The sequence below is a fragment of the Oncorhynchus mykiss genome, chromosome 6 (assembly GCF_013265735.2).
Source record: "Oncorhynchus mykiss isolate Arlee chromosome 6, USDA_OmykA_1.1, whole genome shotgun sequence".
In the NCBI taxonomy this organism is placed as follows: Eukaryota; Metazoa; Chordata; class Actinopteri; order Salmoniformes; family Salmonidae; genus Oncorhynchus; species Oncorhynchus mykiss.
In genome coordinates, this window is record NC_048570.1 from 22593509 (window position 1) to 22618698 (window position 25190).

At 41.4% G+C, this 25190-nt stretch overlaps 2 protein-coding genes across 7 annotated transcripts in view; one reads left to right on the forward strand and one right to left on the reverse strand.

Annotated features, from left to right (window-relative positions):
* LOC110525500 (protein FAM102A) lies at window positions 1–24058 on the reverse strand. Of its 4 annotated transcripts, none has more exons than XM_021605653.2 (12): window positions 23918–24058; window positions 18233–18398; window positions 4443–4563; window positions 4154–4183; window positions 2032–2148; window positions 1513–1559; window positions 1208–1353; window positions 957–1064; window positions 677–860; window positions 393–514; window positions 192–261; window positions 1–102 (listed from the first exon to the last, which is right to left on the reverse strand). In XM_021605653.2, exons 2-12 carry the CDS (start codon window positions 18376–18378, stop codon window positions 48–50), a joined length of 1146 nt encoding a protein of 381 aa, XP_021461328.2. In that variant the 5' UTR covers window positions 18379–18398; window positions 23918–24058; the 3' UTR covers window positions 1–47. The 4 variants fall into 4 exon arrangements, with proteins under 4 accessions (XP_021461328.2, XP_021461330.2, XP_021461327.2 ...); XM_021605655.2 differs by lacking the exon at window positions 23918–24058 and adding an exon at window positions 18561–18870 and having other exon boundaries at window positions 957–1055; XM_021605652.2 differs by lacking the exon at window positions 23918–24058 and adding an exon at window positions 18561–18868.
* Window positions 23611–25190, forward strand: part of LOC110525499 (calcium-binding mitochondrial carrier protein SCaMC-2-A) — an 8799-nt gene continuing 7219 nt past the window's right edge. Inside the window, exon 1 of one of the 3 annotated variants that reach the window (XM_021605651.2) lies at window positions 23611–23887. In XM_021605651.2, coding sequence (XP_021461326.1) covers window positions 23729–23887 — 159 coding nt within the window. In that variant the 5' untranslated portion in view covers window positions 23611–23728. Of the gene's footprint in view, window positions 23888–24038; window positions 24170–24229; window positions 24314–25190 lie in introns of those variants that run through there. The other 2 variants (XM_036979626.1, XM_036979625.1) reach the window with 2 other exon arrangements.

A 25190-nucleotide genomic window follows, 5' to 3' on the forward strand; every position in this document is an offset into this window, starting at 1 on the left:
AGTTAGTCCACAAGCTTCATTGCAGAGGCCTCAATTAAAATTAATCTTCACCAGTCGTAATGGCTCTCTATCACCACTTGCTCATAGACACCAGCACACACCCTGAAAGAATGAAAAGTGGCAGAGTAAGAGCTGTGTGTGCGTTTGATGTATTATTATTGTGTGTGCGTGTGTCCTTTCTGGTTTCTCACCTGTTACTGCGCAGTAAACCATTCAGGGATGTGGTGCCGTCTCTACTGACAAACAGTCGCAGGTTACTGTCTTGAGGAGGAAATAAACACACCAAGAGACAAATGAAACAGTACAAAAGAGTACAAAAGTTACGTAAAAAAAGAGCCCCCCAAAAATGTAGTGGACAAGTGAAAGGGCAGGGTGAGGTTGGGGCTTCATACCTTCAGTGTTACTTATGTCAGCAAAGTTCTGGCTCTGGATGATCTTTTCAACAATATCGTCGGCATCGATGCGGGTGTCATTCACCCAGGAGGGATGGCTCTCCACTGAATCCTGCTTCCTCCTGTCACAGGGTGGAGGGAAAAGGCCCAGTCAGGCAACAGTGGATAAACAGCAGTCATACAAATAGCAATAGTGTTCCACTGACAGTTCCACTAGTTTGTTTTCATAGATTGTCAAAACAAACACATTTGGTCAAACACATCTGGTGAGTGGAAGGTCTTGCCTGGGGGGTCTGTTGGATGGCAAGACGGGCCGAGGGGGTAGAGGGGGTCTCCCTGGCCTCTCTCCCTCTGTTGGAGTGTCTACTGTCACACTGAGGCCCCCAGATATGCCGCTTCCTGTGGAGGTGTTCCTCCTGTGTGTGAGGTCAGACATACTAGAGGAGCAGGAGTGCTCTGTGCTGCAGCCTGGGGGACAATACATTTACATTACAGACTTAGGTGCAAATACCAACAAACAAAAATACTCTGGAGAGGAAAGATGGGGAACATGAACCCACACACCTGAGATCCTGCTCAGCTGGCTGGCATAGCTGGAGTTACGAGAGTGCCCCGACTGGAATACTTCCCCTGGGCTAGCTGCCTGGGTCTGGTCTGACTCCTCTGGAAGACCTGACACCAAACAGAGCCACACCTCAATTAGTTAGAGTCCCTCACCATGTGTCCCATACCTAGGTTAACTGTTTAGTTGTGATGGATTATCATAACATACCCACTGTTACCAGGTTTGAGCGGATCCACGTGCCCTGTCGTACCTGAGCTGATGATCGAGGGCCTGGGCTTCATGGACTGGCCCAGAGAAGTGGGCCGGTTAGGGGTTCCAGTGCCATCCCCCTTACAGTCCAGCTGCAGGACATGGTCCTGGCCTGTGATGGAGATGGACTTGGCTGTGCTGGGGGCACTGCAAAAAAACATGACTGGTCAGTCCACATTATACTGTGCAATGTTAAGTTTGCTTGATGGGCAAATTGACTCCCCATTGGGGGGTGCCAGAGTCACATTTTCTAAATGCATGAAGATGAAAGATAGATCAGAGATTTGAACATGTCAGGTCACTCACGTTTTAAAGCACGGATCTCCAGATAGGAGGGCCATCCCAATAGTCACCTTCAGAGAAAATCCAGACAAAATCTACTTTTATTACAATAAGACCATATAAAAAGTAGCAAGTAATGTTTGCACTAGCTACAGTATATTTTTTATTTTACCTTTAACTAGGCAAGTCAGTTAAGAACAAATTCTTATTTTCAACTGTCTGTTCAGGGGCAGAACAACTTATATTTGTACCTTGTCGGCTCGGGGATTTGAACTTGCAACCTTCCGGTTACTAGTCCAACACTCTAACCACTATGCTATCCTGTCGCCCCAGAATGCCACAGATCATCTATATCAAAGTTCAGTTGAGGTGCTGCGCATCAACAGCCCTGGGTTATCAGTGGAACAAGGGTCCTTTACCACAATACAAAGTCACTAAGTATAAACTATGTCAGTTGTTCTGCACAACCAAACAAAACCCAACCCTGACAAAGTCCCAAGGTCAATAGTCTTGACTCCTGCCCCCCCTAGCACAGTCCCTTGCCTTCAGTATGGAGTTGTCCTGCCTAGTATTCTTGGTGTCGTATCCCTCCAGCAGACAACAGCGGACTGCAGAGCCCGAGCCAGCGAACTCTGCCATGTTGAGGTCAGTAAAACCCAGCTGAGGGAGAAAGAACAGTTACTTTCACTACAGTAGTTTTAAACCTGCATATACTGTGAGGTAGCCATGACATTTAACATTTAGGTTTTCTAGCCCTAAGGGACTGGATATAGAGATATATTTTCTTTGAATCTCAGGTTATCCAAGAGGAGCCTAATTTCCTTTTCTCCAGGTTCAATTTCGTCAAAGCTATTGTTTACAGATGTGTGTATTTAAGGAAGCCCATTTCCAAAGAGGAAAGGGGTTTTATTTAGCTTAAGGAAATCCATAAGCATAGCGTGAGAAAACACAGGAAGGGTCCCTGGCTACCTGAGAGAGTGCATCATCTATAAACTTTCCCCAGCTTTATTTGAAGTTAATTTCCAATGAACAAAAATATAAATGCAACATGCAAAGTGTTGGTCCCATATTTAAATGTAATAAATGATCTCAGAAATGTTCCATAAGCACAAAGAGTTTATTTCTCCTAAATTTTGTGCACAAATTTGTTAACATCCCTGTTAGTGAGCATTTCTCCTCCCCCAAGATAATCCATCCACCTGAAAGGTGTGGCATATTAAGAAGCTGATTAAACAGCATGATCATGACATACTGTAGGTGCACCTTGTGCTGGGGACAATAAAGGCCAGTAAAATGTACAGTTTTGTCACAACACAATGCCACAGATGTCTCAAGTTTTGAGGAAGAGTGCAATTGGCATGCTGACTGCAGGATTGTCCACCAGAGCTGTTGCCAGATAATTGAATGTTCATTTCTCCACCATAAGAAACCTCTGTCATTTTAGAGAATTTGGCAGTACGTACAACCGGCTTCAGACCCGCGGACCTTGTGTAACCATGCCAGTCCAGGACCTCCACATCCGGCTTCTTCACCTGCGGGCTCGTCTGAGACCAGCCACCTGGACAGCTGATGAAACTGTGGGATTGCACAACCAAAGTATTTCTGCACAAACTTTCAGAAATTGTCTCTGGGAAGCTCATCTGTGTCCTCATCCTCCTCACCAGGGTATTGACCTGACTGCACGTCGGCATTGTAACCAACTTCAGTGGGCAAATGTTCACCTTCGATGGTCACTGGTATGCTGGAGAAGTGTGCTCTTCACGGATGAATACTGATTTTAACTGTACCGCATCATGCGGACAAGTAGTTTGCTGATGTCAACGTTGTGAACAGAGAGCCCCACGGTGATGGTGAGATTATGGTATGGGCAGGCATAAGCTATGGACAACAAACACAATTGCATTTTATCGATGGAAATTTGAATGCACAGAGATACCGTGACGAGACCCTGAGGCCCATTGTCGTGCCATTCATTCGCCACCATCACCTCCTGTTTCAGCATGTCGCAAGGATCTGTACACAATTCCTGGAAGCTGAAAATGTCCCAGTTCTTCCATGGCCTGCATACTCACTGTCACCCATTGAGCAAGTTTGGGATGCTCTGGATCGACGTGTACGACAGCGTTTTCCAGTTCCCGCCAATATCCAGCAACTTGGCACAGCCACTGAAGAGGAGTGGCACAAAATTCCACAGGACACAATCAACAGCCAGATCAATCAACAACTATGCGAAGGAGATGTCGCTCTGCATGAGCCAAATGGTGGTCACAACAGACACTGACTGGGTTTCTGATCCACTCCCCTACATTTAAAATATATATATATATATATCTGTGACCAACAGATATCTGTATTCCCAGTCGTGTGAAATCCATAGATTAGGGCCGAATGAATTGATTTAAAATGACTGATTTCCTTATATGAACTGTAACTCAGTAAAATCTTTGAAATTATTGCATATTGCGTTTATACTTTTGTTCAGTATAGTTTACTCAACTTATACATAGTGCCAAAGTTGTAGCTTGTGTTTGTAGAAGTGGGGTGACTAATGTAAATGTGTAAAATGTCTTAACAGCAGTGTTGATGTGTGTTGACATCAGGCTACAGTAAATTGTAATGTGTTTGTGGATATAGGGTGGGATGCTCAGGAGGAGTGGGCTCTTACCTTTGAATATGTTTTTCCTCCTTTGAGTTCCTGTAGTGAAAACAGGAAAAGGGAGATGACTACTGAGCATTGACAGTCTGGCACACAGTGTAGTGTGTGTTTAACACTGATCTATGATCAGATTACAGAGGCTACAGAGTTTACACTATCAGGGGTGTGAATAATGAATGGAAAGTTAAATAACCCAGTGGTTCACACAGGAAACGGTAGTCCCTGATGTTCACAGACAAAGAGATAACAGCAGAGAGCTGTGTGTTGCTTAGACAGGTCCCCCAAAAGTCAGACAGACCTTCCGCACAGAGACCCGACAGATGGCGGAATCCAGCACTCCAGTCGTGGGGTTGGTGCTCATTTTACACACAAAGGTAAACCTCTTCTTCCAGCAAACACAGTTCTCCTGAACCTCCTCTCTGTAGGACAAGAGGACAGGAATCAGAGCGGGCATGGCACTACAGTACAGCTACATAAACCTCAATAAACTGTTATTAGTGTCAAGGGAGTTAATGACAGTCATTACTGTTTGAGTGGTCTCACAATGAGAAGTTACTAATTCGACGGCACATAAGACATCACTTGTGCTTTGGCCCTCGCTCTTCAACGTTTTGCTCCAGTTTTAGTGAAAGCAAACTTGTTGTTGAGGAAACGGTGAACAATAGCCTGTGGGCTTCTGTAAAAACAGAGTTCACATTGTAAATAGGCCAGTGCCTGACGTCACCCTGTCCGTCCATACATTCAGGGAAATGGCTGAGTATACAGAGAAGGACGGTTGATGTAAAAACAGTCCTGGTGATAATCTGTCTACTTCCCATTTTAACTCACTTCATACTCTCCCCTTCCCAACTGAACTGAATGTAACCATTGTCAGTATTAGTCATGCCCCGTGCCTGGACCCAGCCACTCAGAATGCACAGGAGTAACTCAAGTGAATCCAGGGCTTAATGTGGACTCTAGAAATAATGAATAACTTACAGAGCATGAGGAGCTAATGTAAATCTACAGGGCTGGATATGCGTACTCATCTCCAATGTAAACAAACAGCCATGGGATACACCCAAACTAACAGCGCACAGAGTAGGGAGGTGGACAGATCAGCCTGTTTACTGTAGTGTGTACCTATTGCCTTGTGGGAGTGCTCAAACAATCAGGTTTTACCAGACTGCAGTTGACATCACCACAAAGCATACACAGTGAAACAGCCATCCTTCAGTTAAAACCCAAACACCCTTTAAGTGCGAAGGGTAAATCCATTTGAATTCAATCACTTTTTGATTTGAACAAAACCTTCCTTACATATTTAATTAACCATTGTATAAGTGCACAAAAAGTTACTTTCTGGACCTGATTGCCAAAACATTCAGAAGATAAGGTGCTCAAAGTTTAAAAACTTCAACCATACCATGAGACTTCCATGTCTTCATCACTGGAAAACATACACGGTTGAGTTTGATATCATTTAAAAGCTTAAAACAGGGTTGTCAAACTATTTTATAAAACTTTTTTTGTAACCTTTAATGACAATGATGTAAAAACACATAAATGCTGTTGTTTTACATATTCGCATATGTTGGAGCTGAGACCCTATTTTACATCTAAGGTTTCTGTGTTGTGTGAATATGGGTGGGTGTCATTTTTTCAAATGGCACCACAAAGATAGTTTGAGGCCCACAGATCAGAGAACGTTGTCTTGAACGGGAACATCTGTTGTACATCATCTTGTCGATCCTCCATAGGAAACCTATTGAAATCATAAGAAATATAGACAATAGAGTAGAAATGACCATTTAAGTTGACTTTCGACAGTGGACCGGCAGTCATCTTTGTGGTAGTAATTAGAAGTTCAAATTTCTATTCAATTTGAATGGTGTACCAGCTAAATTGCAGTGGTCTGAAGGGATAGGGTCTGTTCTATGAATTATATTTCTATGGTTGAAATGACACCCACCCTGTATTCAAGAACATGTTGTGTCTCAACCGATGGCGGGCACAACACAAAAACCTCAGATGTGAAAAAGGGCCTAAGCTACAACATTTGTGAATGTGAAAATAAATCTGTGTTTACGCATTTATACAATTGACGTTAAAATGTCAAATATATTTTATTAAACGCGGTTTTTACGCTTTTAAAATTATATTAAACTCAACTGTTTATCTTTTCTCGTAATGAAGACATGGATGTAGGTATGGTGGGGTATGCAAAATTATTTAACTTTATCTCCTGAATGTTTTGGCATTCAGGCTCAAAAGGTAACTAACTTATTTGGTTTAAATCAAAAAGGGATTATTTCAGAAAGTGATTGAATTCAAATGGATTTACCCAGAAGGCAGCAAATGCAGCATGCTTCCTGAACAGTTGTACCAGCAGAGACGTACCTGGGACTAGCCATAAGCACACTGTTTTTGAAATAAGCACAGGGGAGTACTTCGGCACTTTGGCAAGCAGCAGAAAATAAACTCACTGCCATAGAGGTCGGGTGCAAAGAGTCAGAATTTGCCCTGTGAATTGCAGTCAGTTAGCACATGATCCCTAACCAGCTGACACATTTCTTGTATTGACTATAGAGCTGCAGAGGGGCTTCAGTAGTAGTGCGTAGTGGTTCGGCTCCTTGCAGGGCACAGGGCCAGTACATGTGTTCCTACTCCATGCCATGCAAGGGACTGGCATCATAGGATCATCTGCTCAAAGAAATGTTCCAGGGGAGCCACGTGATGCCTGCAGTACCTCTACATCAGGGACAGCATGTTCCCAAATGCACACACAGCTTTTACTATACAGACCTTGAATATCAATGTCACACTTTAGGCATACCAGATACGGAAGAGGAAGCGAGACATCTTACTCGCTCCCTTTATCTGGTTCATATACAGCCAATGAACTAAGCACACCCAGCTGCTATCACATTGGTGCCTATGGGAGCACCACCCGTTAAGTGATCATTTTTGTCCAATGGTAAATGGCTGGGACATCTTCATTTATCCACCATCTTTGGGCATACTATCTGAAGTCACATGACTGATAGAGTGATACAATGCTGGACTAGTATAGGGCTGTACCCTCTCTGCATCAACACACGGCAAAAATGTACTGTAAGAGATGTGATCCAACCTTCCACATAGTAAATATAGAGGACTGTTTAAGTTGATAACGTTTTCCCTCCTCTAGTATGGTTTCGGTTCCAAAACCAGCTATGGTGTGTTAGGCCAATTTGGCAGGAAAGAAATCCTGTTGCTTACTTGAGAAACTGCTGCTTTGTATTACAAAAACAGATTCCAACAATTTGATTGGCTCTAAAACCTTTAGTCATAGAAGGGCTATAAAGACTCCAACAAATTGCATGTCTTTAAACCTTTGGTCATACTTAAATGTTGTTTAAAATGCATTAGACATCCCCATTTCCACTCTTAATTATTATTCATGTACAGTCTATAATTGCAATGAAACACATTTTATGCAAGTATTGTAGTTCACTGCCATTTTAGATTTTTTTCCTCACATAGGTTCTTTATATAGTTGTCTCTTTGTTTTGCATTCCTTGGTTCTTTGCCACACACATACTTCTCAAGTTCTTACCAAGAGCGCCACGCTAATCACTGCCCACCCCCCTCAATAAGTCTCTGAAAACGTTCTCAGCCACATTCCATAAAGCAGGTGGTTTTATTAAACTGCCATGGCAACCACACACGCCTCAAATCCAACTACAATGTTGAATCAAAACAGGAGTGAATGAGTTAGAGCACTGAGGGGAGAGAGGATGGTCAAAAATAGAAAACTGAAATATTACATTTACAAACAAGTATTCAGACCCTTTACTCAGTAGTTTGTTGAAGCACCTTTGGCAGCAATTGCAGCTTTGAGTCTTCTTCGGTATGACGCTACAAGCTTGGCACACCTGTATTTGGGAAGTTTCTCCCATTCTTCTCTGCAGATCCTCTCAAGCTCTGTCAGGTTGGATGGGGAGTGTCGCTGCACAGCTGTTTTCAGATCTCTCCAGAGATGTTAGATCGGATTCAAGTCCAAGCTCTGGCTGGGCCACTCAACAACATTCAGAGACTTGTCCCGAAGCCACTCCTGCATTGTCTTGGCTGTGTGCTTAGTGCTCTTGAGCAGATTTTCATCAAGGATCTCTCTGTACTTTGCTTCATTCACCTTTTCCTCGATCCTGACTAGTCTCCCAGTCCCTGCTGCTGAAAAAAATCCCCACAGCATGATGCTGCCACCACCATGCTTTACAGTAGAGATTTACTCCAGATGTGACGCTTGACATACAGGCAAAAAAATTCAATCTTGGTTTCATCAGACCAGAGAATCTTGTTTCTCATGGTCTGAGAGTCCTTTAGGGGCCTTTTGGCAAACCACCTGGCCACTCTACCATAAAGAGCTGATTGGTGGAGTGCTGCAGAGATGGTTGTCCTTCCAGAAGGTCCTCCCATCTCCACAGAGAAACTCTGGAGCTGTCAGAAAGACCATTGGGTTCTTGGTCACCTCCCTGACCAAGGCCCTTCTCCCCTGATTGCTCAGTTTGGCCTTGCGGCCAGGTCTAGGAAGAGTCTTGGTGGTTCTAAACTTCTTCCATTTAAGAATGATGGAGGCCACTGTTCTTGGGGACTTTCAATGCTGCATAAATTGTTTGGTACCCTTCCCCAGATCTGTGCCTCAACACAATCCTGTCTCAGAGCTCTACGGACAATTCCTTCGACCTCATGGTCGAAGGAAAATACAAAAATATATTTCTCTCCAATTTTGAGCACAAATTTCTTTACCAGCCTGTTAGTGAGCATTTCTCCTTTGCCAATATAGTTCATCCACCTGACACGTGGCATATCAAGAAGTTGATTAATAAATCCTCACTGGGATAGGCGTCCTGCCAGCGGGACACCTGTCGACAACTTCCGGTGAAATTGGAGGGCGCGCAATTCAAATAAATAATCGTAAAAATGATGGATATTAAACATCTAGGTATCTTATATCGGTTAAAAGCTTAAATTCTTGTTAATCTAACTGCATTGTCTGATTTACCATAGGCTTTACAGAGAAAACATGCCAAGTGATTGATTGAGGATGGCAACCCATATAAAAATATTTTTCAACTAGCACAGGCTTCATAAAATCACAAATAGCAATTAAATATTAATTTACTTTTTGAAAATATTCCTCTGATTTGTAATCCCAAGGGTCCCAGCTACAACATGCATGGTCGTTTTGTTAGATCAAATCCTTCTTTATATCCCAAAAAGTCTGTTTAGTTGGCGCCATCGATTTGAGTAATCCACTTGTTCAACATGCAGAGAAAGGAATCCAAAAAGCTTTCGCTAAAACAAGTCAAAATACAGGTTTATTTAATCCTCAGGTACACTAAAATGTAATTAAACTATAATATTTCATACAGAAAGAAGTATGTTCAATAGAAAAGTAAAATTAGCAAGTGCACGCACAGACTGATTTCCAACTCTGACTCCCAGTACCAAAACTAAATTCTTCCTCGTTTGGGAAGAAACAAGCCTGAAATCCTGAACAAAGACGGTTGGCATCTAGTGGATGCCATAGGATTTGCAATCTGGGAGCTGGAATTGCATAGGCCCCATAGCTTTCCATTGAAAGAGCATGGGCTCTCCAAAACAAAATTCTGGTTGTTTTTTATTTGGATTTTCTCATACCATATCAATTGTGTTATAGTCTCACGCATTATTTTAACATTTCAACAAACAAAGTGTTTTCTATCCAATGGTACCAATTATATACATATCCTGGTTTATGAGCCTGAGTAACAGGCAGTTTACTTTGGACACGTCAGTCAGACAGGAAGTGGCGAAAAATAGACCCAAGCCTGTTTAAACAGCATGATCATTAAACAGGTGCAGTTTGTGCTGGGGGACAATAAAAGGCCACTAAAATGTGAAGTTTTGTCATAGAACACAACACTAGATGTCTCAACTTGAGGGAGCGTGCAATTGCTCATTTCTCTACCATCGTTTTAGAGAATTCGGCAGTGCATCCAACAGGCCTCACAATCACAGACCACGTGTAACCACACCAGCCAAGGACCTCCACATGCCTAATTCTGATTGACTGGGCCTGACTACCCATGGCTGCACCCCTGCCCAGTCATGTGAAATCCATAGATTAGGGACTAATTCATTTATTTCAATTTACTGATTTCCTTATACGAACTGTAACTCAGTCAAATCTTTTAAATTGTTGCATGTTGCGTTTATATTTTTGTTCAGTATGTTTCAGGCAACAACAGAACAAAGGGAGTTCTGTACTCCCCAGGCCCTATGATAACACACAATCTCTATCAAAGACATGGGACCACCAAATCAGTCTCTGTGTTTCTGAGTAGACCTGCACTCGGGTTACAGAGATAAACCAGAGACAGAATTGCCAGATAACTCAAGCAGATAAATTGTCTCCATCCAATCTGTTATATAATCCTCAAAAAGAGACTTAAAAGGGGTGCATAGCATACCCGGGTCTTGTATCATTGCAGGGGAAGTGGAGTGGAGGGCAACATTCTTTTTAACTCTATGTGTTTATCAATGATGACAGGCATAGGAGAAAAACATCCGGTGAACAGTAATCATAGTAAGGGTTATCATGATGATTTAGTTTGTTTTTGTGCTCTTTCAAAGGCCCTACACAGTTCAGAGGTTCAATGAGGTGCATCATATGGTTCTCTACAGAGCGCCTATCGGAAAGTCCAGAGGAATGGTTGGGGAATCTTAAAAAATACAATAAAATAAAAACTAATAGCAGGAACAGCCACATCTAGTGGTCAGAACTTGGTAATATCAGGATGTACGACGGGCCATAAACCTAACAACTTCAATGACTAATTTCTCTGAACATAAAAAATGAAATTCACTGAGAATACATTGGATAGGATGAAGAAACAAATACGCCGAGCTGCAGCTCCATATTACACGTCAGACAGAGAATTGATACTGTATACACATTGGGTTTGGATTGGCGTGGGGTGGGTGTGTGTGTGTGTGTATAATATTTATTGAATATTATATGAATCCTATAAATTAAAATAAAGTGGGGGGATGTTCTCTGGACATATAGGACAAATACGCTGATGACCTCAGATCCAAGAGACATAACACATGTCCCCCTAAATCTTGTTTATGTGCGGCTACCTTTCATCTTTAGGTCAGTGTGTGAAGTCACACACCCCTCTACCAAACACTGAACGCCCCAGAGGAGCATCCCTTTCCTCCCCAGCCTACTCTAAAACAAACACTCCCAGATCAAATACCGGAATCCTTTTGTGTTCCCATTTATATTACTAAAGTAAACAATGACCTAGGTTCTAAACCTGAGGAGGAAGTTTAACCCTTAGAAACCCGGACCCAGTTTTACTTGCGTGAACATTAAGCAGTGGTTAGGACAGCCCAAGGAAACCCCTAATAGCATTTCTGAAGAAAACAAATCAACACCCCTTGTAATAGTTATGCAATGTTTCATATATGTAACATCGGGTAGAAAGGGGTGCAAACCATCCAGTTTCAACAATATCTATTTCTGCATTGTGAACTGCTTACACTAAAATGTAAACATGAATCATGAAATCTAACTCATTATTTCTGAAACCCAAGTTATAAAAGCAGTATCATATATATTGCACAAGTTGTTCATCTTCAGCATGTCCTTATTTGTGCACTGCAAAATTTCCATGAGCCCCGATACTTCCACTATTCAAAACTTCCCACTCTCATTGGTGTCTGTCAGATATGTTACAGTTAAGGGCAGTTTGCTCACTTTTTTGTGTGTGTAAATTGGGACCCATAGACAGTTGACACTCAACTATATCTTTAATAAAGAAATCCAGACTAAATGTAGATGTTTAGTATTTGACGCGATATACAAACAATGTAATTGTATATAAAGCATCATAAAGATGTTAGCCCTTAATCATGACTCAGTTCATTACACATTTACACATTCTGTTACATTACAGCCTTATTCTAAAATGTATCAAATTTAGACATTTTTGCAAATGTATACAATTTAAAAAACTGAAATACCTTATTTAAGTATTCAGACCCTTTGCTATGAGACTCAAAAATGGAGCTCAGGTGCATCCTGTTTCCATTGATCATCCTTGTGATGTAGCTACAACTTTGGTGGAGTCCACCGGTGGTAAATTAAATTGATTGGACATGATTTGTAGAGGCACACACCTGTCTATATAAAGCTCCCACAGTTGACAGTGCACGTCAGAGCAAAAACCAAGCCATGAGGTCGAAGGAATTGTCCGAGAGCTCAGACAGAATTGTGTTGAGGCACAGATCTGGGGAAGGGACCCAAAACATTTCAACAGCTTTGAAGGTCCCTAAGAACACAGTGGCCTCCATCATTCTTAAATGTAAGGTTGCAACCACCAATCTTCCTAGAGCTGGCCGCCCGGCCAAACTGTGCAATCGGGGGAGAAGGGCCGTGTTCAAGGATGTGACCAAGAACCTGATGGTCACTGACAGAGCTCCAGTGTTCCTATGGGAGAATCATCTCTGCAGCACTCCACAAAATCAGGCCTTTTTGTTAGAGTGGCCAGATGGAAGCCGTTCCTCAGTAAAAGGCACATGACAGCCTGTCTGGAGTTTGCCAAAAGGTACTTAAAGGACTCAGACCATGAGAAACAAGATTCTCTGGTCTGATGAAACCAAGACTGAACTCTTTCTGAATGTCCTTGAGTGGCCCAGCCAGAGCCCGGACTTGAACTCTATCATCTCGGGAGAGACCTGAAAATAGCTGTGCAGTGATGCTCCCCATCTGACAGAGCTTGAGAGGATCTGCAGAGAAGAATGGGAGAAACTGCCCAAATAGAGGTGTGCCAAGCTTAAAGTGTCATACCCAGGAAGACTCAAAGCTGCAATTGCTGCCAAAGGTGCTTCAACAAAGTGCTGAGTAAAGGGTCTGAATACTTATGTAAATTTGAAATGTCTAGATTAGAGAGAGAAAAAAATGAATCTAATCCATTTCAGAATAAGACTAACGTAACAAAATGTGGAAAATGTCAATGTCTGAATACTTTCCGAATACACTAAGTAATTTGACAAAAGCGTCTTCTGTACAAGGGAGTTTTGTTTGAACATTAACACGTGAAGCTTGCAGTACGGTTTTGTAAGCCCAAGGACCTTCTTTTTATTTTTTTGCTAATATGAACTAGGTTAAAATTGATACAACTTTTATAGGGTTATTGTTCCCACCCGGCCATATCTCCATGTTACAGCGTAGGTTTACGGAAGACAGAGGGACCACCTATGCTAATAAGCTATCTAGCATTCTCCGAACACCTGTGTGTAATGGAAGAAGGCCACCAGAAACGAAAAACACTGTCAGCTGCAACTGTGATCAAGTCGGTTAAGTGTACAGTAAGTGTATATTTTGCATTTATGAAATTATTTTGATATGATATTAAAGTGCTTTATGTCTCTATAACCGTATCCAATTGAGAATCGATTCACGTTTAGATGGAGTATTTGGCTGTCTTGGCTGCGAGAGCCAGACTACCTCTGAAAATAACATACAAGGTACTTGGACCTTAAAACTAGTTAGGGATAGGCGGGACGCAAATGTCTCAACTGGCCAATTGCCAGGGAAAATGCAGAGTGCCAGATTCAAATAAAATACTATAAAATTCAAACTTTCATTAAATCACACATGTAAGATACTCAATTAAAGCGAAAGCATAAGAAGCTATTATCTGATAGCCTGCACCATCTGCACCAGCAGTAAACAAAGGAGTTAGCATATTTCAACCCTGCAGGCGCTACACAAAACGCTGAAATAAAATATAAAACATGCATTACCTTTGACGAGCTTCTTTTGTTGGCACTCCAATATGTCCCATAAACATCACAATTGGTCCTTTTGTTAGATTAATTCCGTCCATATATATCCAAAATGTCCATTTATAAAGCGTGTTTGATCCAGAAAAAAACAAAAAACGGAACGTCACTACAAAATATTTCAAAAGTTGCCTATAAACTTTGCCAAAATATTTCAAACTACTTTTATAATACAACTTTAGGTATTTTTAAACGTTAATAATCGATCAAATTGTAGACGAGGCAATCTGTGTTCAATACAGGAATGAAAACAAACCAGCGCCACATTTCACGTCTTGCGCAACTCACAAAAGTGTACCCAGTTCCTAGTTGGCCTACTTCTTCATTGCACAAAGGAATAACCTCAACCAAATTCTAAAGACTGGTGACGTCCAGCGGAAGCAGTAGGAACTGAAAACAGGTTCCTAAGAAATATCCCTTGGCAATAACAAGGCAGGGAACAGAGAGAGGCAAAAAAAGAATTCTGAACAGTTAGTCCTCTGGGTTTTGCCTGTTACATAAATTCTGTTATACTCACAGACATGATTCAAACAGTTTTAGAAACTTCCGAGTGTTTTCTATCCAAATCTATGAATAATATGCATATCTTATATTCTTGGCATGAGTAGCAGGAAGTTGAAATTGGGCACGCTATTTATCCAAAAGTGAAAATTCTGCCCCCTAGCCCCAATAGGTTTTTTAAGGAGTAACGTAGGCTCCTTAAGAGTACATATTGGGCTACATAAAGTGTGGTTTGCATCACTGAACGACCGCAACAAGAATTAAGTGGCTATACTTTGGCAAAAATAAATATTTTGCTTAAGAAATTTACTCTGGTGTCTCTGGAAATCTAATGAGCATTTTGCATGCATTGAATTTTATAAACTCTCTTTTTGACAATGTACGAGACCGTTTCAGAGGAGCAAAACTGCCGTGTTGAAAGCTACAGAGGCGTGCCATTTAGAGTGACGATTTCCGGTTTATTAATTACAAAATGTTTATTAGGATCTCATCTAGAAGAGTGGTGTTATTTTATCATTTGATCTCGTACAGGCACGTTACCAGGTGTTTAAAGACACTTACGTGTATGTAACATTGGGCGTTAAAGGGTTTTTAATTACGGCTGTATCAATGGCTTGGCATATTCAAGCCTTTGATTTGTTTTTCAGCTATACAGCAGCACTGCCATTTGTTTACTATACATTAATGGCAATATGGCAATTCTTCCATAGTAGCGGTCATGCCCAATGCATATGCGTTTTGCCGGATGTCTAGGCCGCATTTTCCGTACTTGACACACGTGCTTCGCTTTTCAACTAGCTAAAAGCTAGCTAGAGTCTGTGTGTACTTCTGTTTGTAGCACTGCATGGTAAAGCAACGCATAAGTTGAAAACATTGAACGCATGCGGTACACAGAACGCACTGCAGCCCAGTGCGGCATCCCCAACGTAGCGTTGCGGACTACTGCATTGACAATGAATGACTACCGCCGGAACGCAAAGAGTTTGATGCATCTGATGGACATGAGGCTTTGTACCAGATGAAAACACTTTGCGTTCCAGCGGAAGTCATTCATCTGGCAAAAAAAAAAACGTCTATGATTCTGGTGGACATCTGGCATAAAGCCGGTTCTTATGCGACACAGCCGCGGCCACGTATAGAAGTAGATGATCTACACACATGCAAGAGGAATTTCTCACTCGATACAAAGGTTTCAGAATATTCTGTTTTTTTATGAACCACCTGCAACTGAACAGAGTAGATATGATTTTCTTCCCAATCGAACTAAGAAAGTATCAGCAAGAACAGGTTAGTTGAAATTGCTTCTGACCCTTTCTACTTGCCAAGGTATAATGGCTACTATGGAAGAATTGACATACCATCATTTTAATGTATAGCTAGGTTTGCTATAAAAGCTGAAGGATGGTTGGCTAACCAGTCTCAAGATCATAGGATGGAGCTATGGATTAAATCAAACTTTGTCACATGCACCAAATACAAGAAGTGTACACTTTACCATAAAATGCTTACTTACAAACCCTTACCTCTTCTTGAACTGCACTGTTGGTTAAAAAAAGATTTACCAAGTAGACTAAAATAAAAAGTAACACAATAAGAATAACGAGGCTATATACAGGGGGCAGAGTCCGTGTGCAGGGGTAGACATTAGCTGAGCTAATTTGTACATGTAGTTGGGGGTGAAGTGACTATGCATAGATAAAACAGCAAGTAGCAGCAGTGTACTGGTGGGGGGGTCAGTCAATGTCCGGTGGCAATTTTATTAATTGTTCAGCAGTCTTATGGCTTGGGAAAAGAAGCTGTTGAGGAGCCTTTTGGTCCTAGACTTGGCGCTTCGGTACCGCTTGCAGTGCGGTAGCAGGGAAAAGTCTATAACTTGGGTGATTGGAGTCTCCGCCAATTTTATGGGCTTCCCTCTGCCCTCAATGGCAGGAAGCTTGGCCCCAGTGATGTACTGGGCCGTTCCCACTACCCTCTGTAGCGCCTTACGGTCAGATGCCGGGCAGTTTCCATACCAGGCGGGGATGCAACCGGTCAGGATGCTCTCGATGGTGCAGCTGTAGAACCTTTTGAGAGTCTGGGGACCCACGTCAAATCTTTTCGGTCTCCTGAGGGGGAAAAGGTTTTGTCGTGCCCTCTCAACGACTGTCTTGGTATGTCAGGTCCATGATAGTTCGTTGGTGATGTGGACACCAAGGAACTTGAAACTCTCGACCCGCTCCACTACAGCCCCGTTGATGTTATTGGGGGCCTGTTCGGCCCACCTTTTCCTGTAGTTCACAATCAGCTCCTTTGTCTTGCTCACATTAAGGGGGAGGTTGCTGTCCTGGCACGACACTGCCAGTTCTGACCTCCTCCCTATAGGCCGCATCATCGTTGTCGGTGATCAGGCCTACCACTTGTGTCGTCAGCAAACTTAATTATGGTGTTGGCCACAGAGTCGTGGGTGAACAGGGAATACAGGTGGGGACTAGGAACACACCCCTGAGGGGCCTCAGTGTTAAGGATCAGCATGGCAGACGTGTTGTTGCCTACTCTTACCACCTGGGGGAGGCCCATCAGGAAGTCCAGGATTCAGTTGCAGAGGGAGGTGTTTAGTCCCAGCGTCCTTAGCTTAGTGATGAGCTTTGAGGGAACGCTGAGCTGTAGTCAATGAACAGCATTCTCACATAGGTGTTCCTTTTGTCCAGGTGACAAAGGGCAGTGTGGTGTGCAATAGAGATTGCATAATCTGTGGATCTGTTGGGGAGGTATGCAAATTGGAGTGGGGCTAGGGTGTCCGGGTGGATGCTGTTGATGTGAGCCATGACCAGCCTTTCAAAGCACTTCATGGCTACCAACGTAAGTGCCACGGGGCGGTAATCATTTAGGCAGGTTACCTTCGCTTCCTTGGGCACAGGGACTATGGCGGTCTGCTTGAAACATGTAGGTATTACAGACTCAGTCAGGGACGACACTTGACAGTTGGTCCACACATGCTTTGAGTATACGTCCTGGTAATCCATCTGGCCCAGCAGCTTTGTGAATGTTGACCTGTTTAAAGGTTTTGTTCACATCAAATCAAATCAAATTTTATTTGTCACATACACATGGTTAGCAGATGTTAATGCGAGTGTAGCGAAATGCTTGTGCTTCTAGTTCCGACAATGCAGTAATAACAAGTAATCTAACTAACAATTCCAAAACTACTGTCTTGTACACATCGGTACCGAGAGAGCGTTATCAGTCATCCAGAACAGCTGGTGTGCTCATGCATGTTTCAGTGTTGCTTGCCTCGATAATAAAAGGAATTTAGCTCGTCTCGTAAACTTTCGTCAATGGGCAGCTCGCGTCTGGATTTCCCTTTGTAATCCTTAATAGGATGTAATGCCAGGGTTGCACAATTCCAGGAACTTTCAATAAAATGTCCTGGTTTTCCAGAAATCCTGGTTGGAGGTTTCCGGACATTCTGCTTATCCTCCAAACAGGATTTTGGGTAAAACAGGGAATATATTTTAAGTTCCTGGAATTTTGCAACCCTAACCAATGACGGACATAAATCCAACAATGTTAGACATACTTTGAAATGATTTGTACACAGACATTGTTTACTAACAATGCAGTAAAAACAAAGTTATGCTGGGGTAAGAGTGGTATGAGGCATTTAAAGTTAACATTATGACAGCAGTTTGGTAATAGTTTGCTATATTGCCCATGCGGCATGCACACAGCGAACACAAAGCAACATTCTACCTTGATGAAGTTGCAACAAAGTCTCCACCGTCCAACAATCTCAGCTTGCAGAACAATACCCCGTTCACGAAAGGCACTGCAGTCAGCTCCTCCAATGTCAAATGTGTCTGAAACTTGAATTTCTTCTTTTTCACAAAAAAAGCCATTGAAGGGTATTGTAATGGACCTGTAAACAATGACACAAATATTTAGCTGATGATGGCAACGTTTAGAGATTAAAACAGCCTACACTATTTATTCAACCTATTAAATTTGAAACAGATGTGGTGACCATAACACATTGAAACAATCTGAAATGACTTATTACTACAAAACATTGGTTACATACCTTGAGACCGACCACAGTGTGTATTGGCACCTCACAACTTTTTATTCTGTGTGCTTGATACGATGCTGACTCAAATGCTCTTGACTAACTACTGACCCGTCTTGAAATCTTGGAGTACAATACATTGTAGAACAAGCAATACATTTGTCAGGCACTTTTCTGTTCAAACAGCCTCTAATTCTTCTATCATGACATTTGATCTCTTTTCCACATATCGCAAGCTAAAGCTAGGAAGAAAATGCAACTGACATGCCACCGGTAACCCACACAGTAAATTGGGTATGGTTCTAGTATACTACAAACCAATACCAAAATTGCTCAATTAGCTCCGCCCCTGGATGCTTTCGTGTCACTGATCGTGTAGGCTGGTGCTCCCACCGACGAGGTGAATACGACCCCTTGTGGCTATGCATAAGAGGTGGAGAGGTACGTCTCAGGACGATAACTGTAACCATCCACTTAGTAGCCTATGTCTAATCAGTGGTGTAAAGTACTTGAGTAAAAAAACTTGAAAGTACTACTTAAGTAGTTTTTTGGGGTATCTGTACTTTACTTTGCTATTTATATTTTTGACAACTTTTACTTCACTACATTCCTAAAGAATATCATGTACTTTTTACTCCGTACATTTTCCCTGACACCCAAAAGTTATTTTTACATTTTGAATGCTTAGCAGGACAGGAAAATTGTCAAATTCCCACACTTACCAAGAGAACATCCCTGATCATCTACTGCCTCTTATCTGGGGGACTCACTAAACACAAATGCATTGTTTGTAAATTGTCTGAGTTTAGGAGCATGCCCCTGGCTAACCATAAATACAATTAAAATGGTTCTGTCTGGTTTACTTAATATAAGGAATTTGAAATTACCTTTACTTTTGATACTTGAGAACATTTGAGGATTTACTTTTGATACTTAAGTATTTAAAACCAAATACTTTTAGACTTTTACTCATGCAGTACTTTACTGGGTGACTTTTACTTCAGTGATTTTCTATTAAGGTATCTTTACTTTAACTCAAGTACTTTTTCCACCAGAGTGGAAGTGTGTGTGTGTGTGTGTGTGTGTGTGTGTGTGTGTGTAAATAACAACCTCTAAAACACACATGTTCTTCTCATTATGCTTAGACGGGTTTTAGTTATTGAACTTTCTCCCTCTGTCATTCTGTAAATAAGGATGTCATATGGGAAACATTGTTTCATAGGTTATAGCCAGGTTCCACTTTTTATAGCTAATGTATTTTATTTATTCAATCATTTGTTTGACCATACAGACACAGGTGAATACTTACTTTCAAACTGCTATTGCTACATGTCATAACAAGACCATGCCACAGGAGAGTGATAGAGCCCCAAGGTGTCAAAATAGATAAATAGGCCTAAAACATGGCCTGCTTGGACTAAAATCCTTGCTCTCTTTTCATGTCTTAATCCCAACACTAACTGGGGTTGTCACGTTGATATGGATCACATCTTTCTGTGTTCATTCAAATCTATGTTGAAATATGTGCATGGGTGCAATAACTCTTTCAAAGTATAATCATCCTTTTGTATTAGAATAGTGTTTGCAAAGACTACCACTTTTGAAACCATGATTCTACAAATAAAAGGGAATTATTTTAGGGCTACAATTACTTTTGCCATGGACATTTTCTTGTTTCCTTCAGCCCCTACATGTTTCAAAGTTACATATGCATCCGAGTGGTTACATTTAAGATATTCTACTTCAGTTCTGGTGGGGGAGATAAATTGATTCGAAACCAGCGCATTCTGTGGTGTTCTAGGACAGAATGTTGAGACTTACAAACTGTGCCAAAGACCACGTTTTTTTTATCAGACAGTGTCATCATAGTTTAAGTGACCTGTACACGGAATCATGGTTGAACTCGAACCCTGTAATATTTGAATCACTTGATGTACATTTCAAGTGATATTACTGAACATAATGAGATACAGTATGTGGACAACCCCTTCAAATTACTGGATTTGGCTATTTCAGCCACACCCATTGCTGACAGATGTATAAAACCGAGCACATTGCCATGCAATCTACATAGACAAACATTGGCAGTAGAATGGCTTTTCTGAAGAGCTCAGTGACTTTCAATGTGGCACAATCATAGGATGCCACCTTTCCAACAAGTCAAATTTCTGCCCTGCTAAAGTTGCCCCGGTCAACTGTAAGTGCTGTTATCGTGAAGTGGAAATGTCTAGGAGCAACAACGGCTCAGCCATGAAGTGGTACTGTAGGCCACACAAGCTCACAGAATGGGACCAATGAGTGCTGTGGCGCGTAAAAATGGTCTGTCCTCGGTTGCAACACTCACTACCAACTTCCAAACTGCCTCTGGAAGCAATGTCACCCCAATAACTGTTCGTCGGGAGCTTCTTGAAATCGGTTTTCACGGCCGAGCAGCTGCACACACGCCTAAGATCACCATGCGCAATGCCAAGCGTCAGCTGGAGTGTTGTAAAGCTCGCTGCCATTGGACTCTGAATCTGTGGAAACGCGTTATCTGGAGTGATGAATCCCGCTTCGCCATCTGGCAGTCCGACGAACGAATCTGGGTTTGGAGGATGCCAGGAGAATGCTACCTGCTCCAATGCATGGTGCCAACTGTAAAGTTTGATGGAGGAGGAATAAGGGTCTGGGGCTGTTTTTCATGGTTCGGGTTAGGCCCCTTAGTTCTAGTGAAGGGAAAACTTAACATTACAGCACACAATGACATTCTAGACTATTCTGTGCTTCCAACTTTGTGTCAGAAGGTTGGGGAAGGCCATTTCCTGTTTCAGCATGACAATGCCGCTGTGCACAAAGCGAGGTCCATACAGAAATGGTTTGTCGCGATCGTTGTGTAAGAACTTGACTGGCCTGCACAGATACCTGACCTCAACTTCATCGAACACCTTTGGGATTAATTAGAAAGCTGACCAAAGCCAGGTCTAATCGCCAAACATCAGTGCCCGACCTCACTAATACTTGTGGTTGAATGGAAGCAAGTCCTTGCAGCAATGTTCCAACATCTAGTGGAAAGCCTTCCCAGAAGAGTGGGGGCTGTTATAGCAGCAAAGGGAGGACCACCTCCATATTAATTCCCATGGAAGGCCAAAAAGATCATCAAGGACAACAACCACCTGAGCCAATGCCTGTTCAACCCACTATCATCCAGAAGGCGAGGTCAGTACAGATGCATCAAAGCTGGGACCGAGAGACAGAAGCTGTTTTTCAATCTCAAGGCCATCAGACTTTTAAATAGCCATCACTTGTAACTTAGAGGCTGCTGCCCTATACATATACTTGAAATCACTGGCCACTTTAATAATGGAACACTAGTCACTTGAGTAATGCAAAATATGTCAACATTATTCATCTCATATGTGTATATACTGTATTGTTTTCTATTCTACTGTATTTTAGTCTATGCCACTCCGACATTGCTCATCCAAATATTTATATATTCTTAATTCCATTATTTTACCTTAGATTTGTGTGTATTGTTGTGAAATGTTTAGATATTATTTGTTAGATATTACTGCACTGTTGGAGCTAGAAACACAAGCATTTCGCTACACCCGCAAAAACATCTGCTAAACATGTGTATGTGACCAATACAATTTGATTTGGAATGAGATGTTCGCATACTTTTGGTCATGTAGTGTACATTATTCTTATAAGTTGGTAAATTTGCTCTCGCCTTGCTAAAACAATAATTATTAAAATGCCTGTATTTACAGGTGGCAGAGAGATCCTAAACAATGAAAGGGCTGCACTTTTCAGTTCCATTGGAATGCTCATTGTGATGAGGTCCTGCTCGCACTGGGCTTGCACTGGAATCTAGGTATGCCAAAAAGCCCTGTAACTCCAAATTGCTATCCCTGAAGCTTGCCTGTCAAACTATTGTTGTCCCAGAGTTATTGCAATCTCTAAAGATTTTATTGCCTAAGAGGTGCCATGTTCTTTGAATAGTAAATATGTACCGAGACTACGACCATAAATTCTCATTAGAACTCATGTTTGACTTAAACATTAACACTACACTTTTTCATATGCTACAGTTGAAATGTGTTCGATTTTGAGTTTGCATCCCAATGTTACACTTTATATACATCACAGAAGACTGAAATATAACAAAACCGTTTGACATACATATTTATTCATATTTATTCATAATTAACATTATTAACATTCCACCCATGAGGCCACTAGGTCATTTAACTGCAGGGAAGGGCTACCCATGTCAATAGACCAATGGGTTCCATAAAACGTATCCTGAAAAAAATGTTATTACTGTTTATATAATTACCTGCACTTGTCTCTGTTAATTATCTGCAGCACCTCTCTGTGTTTTCTACTTCCACACTCCATAATTTGTGCATACCCTCAGACTGGACCACCAACAAAATGTCAACAATGGTTCCAATGCAACATGTGACATTTTCAAATGCAAATAGTACTTGGCGCCTGTCCTCTGGCATTTAAATCTAGGCATGTTTTCATCATTCTACAACACAACTTCATGATGTTCTTTAGTGTCTGGTGGGACAAGTGCAGACCTTTGCAGGACATACAACCCCCATGTAAAAAAAATATATAAAAATGCACATATTAAAAGTTTTAAATCTATTGATTACTTTTTATTCTCTTTAGTGTGGGAGAAAAGCAAATTATCACACAGTATATTTACTGCCTCAATTCTGATATGTAGTCCTAGAATGTTGGTATTAAACACATACCTTGATGTGCCTTTTATCATCTTATTTCAGAATTCCTAGAGTTGTAAACATTGTTACTAACAGGCTGAATAATAATCCAAGGAACATACCAGTTCAAGGAACTGTTCTGTCTAAGCTGGACATTCTCAGAAAGTTGTTATTATGATATGTTGGTTGAACTCAGGCCATCTTTGAATGTATTTGCCTTGATCTTGCGTAAAGGGCGCAATGGAATGATACAGTGGTGGTTCGAGCAAATTACGTTGCCGAGTGGGGAAAAAATACAGAGCCAATGAAATAGGTTTATTTTTAAAAGGGAGTGGTTTCATGGGTTTCTATAACACAACGCACTTCCTTACCGGCATTTTAGTATTAACACGCGAAGTTGAACAGTCTTTGGTGTACTTACTAGCTATTTATTTATTGTGGAACGTGTTTACCTTTACTTTAAATATGCTTGGCCTGTGCCTTTATGTGCCTGTTCCGAATTCGGATGCGGCTGAATTCGAGTATTTTGAGTCCAATGGACTACCATCGGAGTTGAAATCGCTCTTCAAATTGAGTGTGTTTCTACCTTCACAAGAGTTTTCTACTTATCGGAAATGGAGAAAGGTAAAACTTGCCGTATATTATTTTACTTACATGTATTTATGCTTCAGCGGGGTTCACATCAAGTTTTACATTTTGAGTGTTGTATTTGGTTATTCCTCGAAATTACACATATTTGTAACGATCACGCTGTCGTAGTTTCCTGTAAGTGCAAACCCCTTCTTCCTGCACCCGCGGTTTGTCACGGTTTCCATTAGTTACCACAGTCAAAGTCAAAATGGCCTATAAAGTAAAAATTAATAACTCAAATTTCCTTTTTGGTCTTAATTTAAAGTTCGGCATACGGTTAGTAGTGTGTTGGTTTAAAATTACTTTTTAAGAAATGCATTTTATAAATGGGTGGCGTTTATGACTTTGGCTATGCGTTTGTCAAAAGGAAAAGGTATAAACGGAATCTTTGGGACATCCCAACTCACGTCATTTAAAACGGTAAGGGTTGGGCTAAATTTAGGGTAAAAGTAGGGGCTAGGTTAAAGATAGGAACGTCCCAATGATCCCAGATAGCACTAACTTTAGTCAAACTCTACATCTACCCAGTGCTCCCATGCAATTTAGTGCACCTATCTGAATATAATGTTAAACATAATTACATAATGATGCTCCTTAATATGTTTTTTAAATGAATTACTTCATGAAGGTGTTTAAGTTCATTGAATAACTCAACTATTTATCATCAAAAGATCAAATAGTGCATAGATGGATTATTATTGTTTGGCTATACATTGATGGTTCCTAGGGCTTTCAAATTAAAACTATTGGCCTGCAAGACCCTCTTATTGATATAATCAAGTATCATTGACCTGGAGCCCTAAACCATTGGATTCAGGGTTGCAAATTAGCATAAAGAAATCACTGGAAGATGATGGAATGATTAAGTAATTGCATGCAAGACTTGGCTGGAGCTTCAAGACCCCCAAGACTGTTTGACCCACTTACCATAGACAAGGCATGGTGTTGATTGCAGAGTTTGGCATTGTGGATTGAGCCCTCATGTCTTCAGGGGTGGGTAATAGTGCCTGGGACATCTATCTATATCCTGCGAACTCACACTAAGCCTGTCTACCTGGTCTAAAATAGGGCCGGTGTTGATATTTGATTTACTGTATTGAAATACAGTATGTGACAGTGTTCCCATAGAGTACATTCCTTCTATCCAGGCGTATGTCACATTTGACAGTGAATGTAGGACAGGTTAGCCTAGATTTGAGTCCGCATGCTTTCAACATATGACCTTTGTGGTCTTTGCCTCTCAGAGACATTGCGGAAATGGTTTGTCGTGACTGGACATTAAGGTGATGACACCATC

What these genes read in the sequence shown, in the direction of transcription:
- LOC110525500 (XM_021605653.2), bottom strand. Translation starts at nt 18,378, where the DNA reads ATGGCTTTTTTTGTGAAAAAGAAGAAATTCAAGTTTCAGACACATTTG. An exon ending in TTTGTTGCAACTTCATCAAG is followed by an intron (nt 4,564 to 18,232) that starts GTAGAATGTTGC and finishes CTTGTCCTACAG; the next exon opens with AGAGGAGGTTCAGGAGAACT. An exon ending in TGACATAAGTAACACTGAAG is followed by an intron (nt 262 to 392) that starts GTATGAAGCCCC and finishes TTCCTCCTCAAG; the next exon opens with ACAGTAACCTGCGACTGTTT.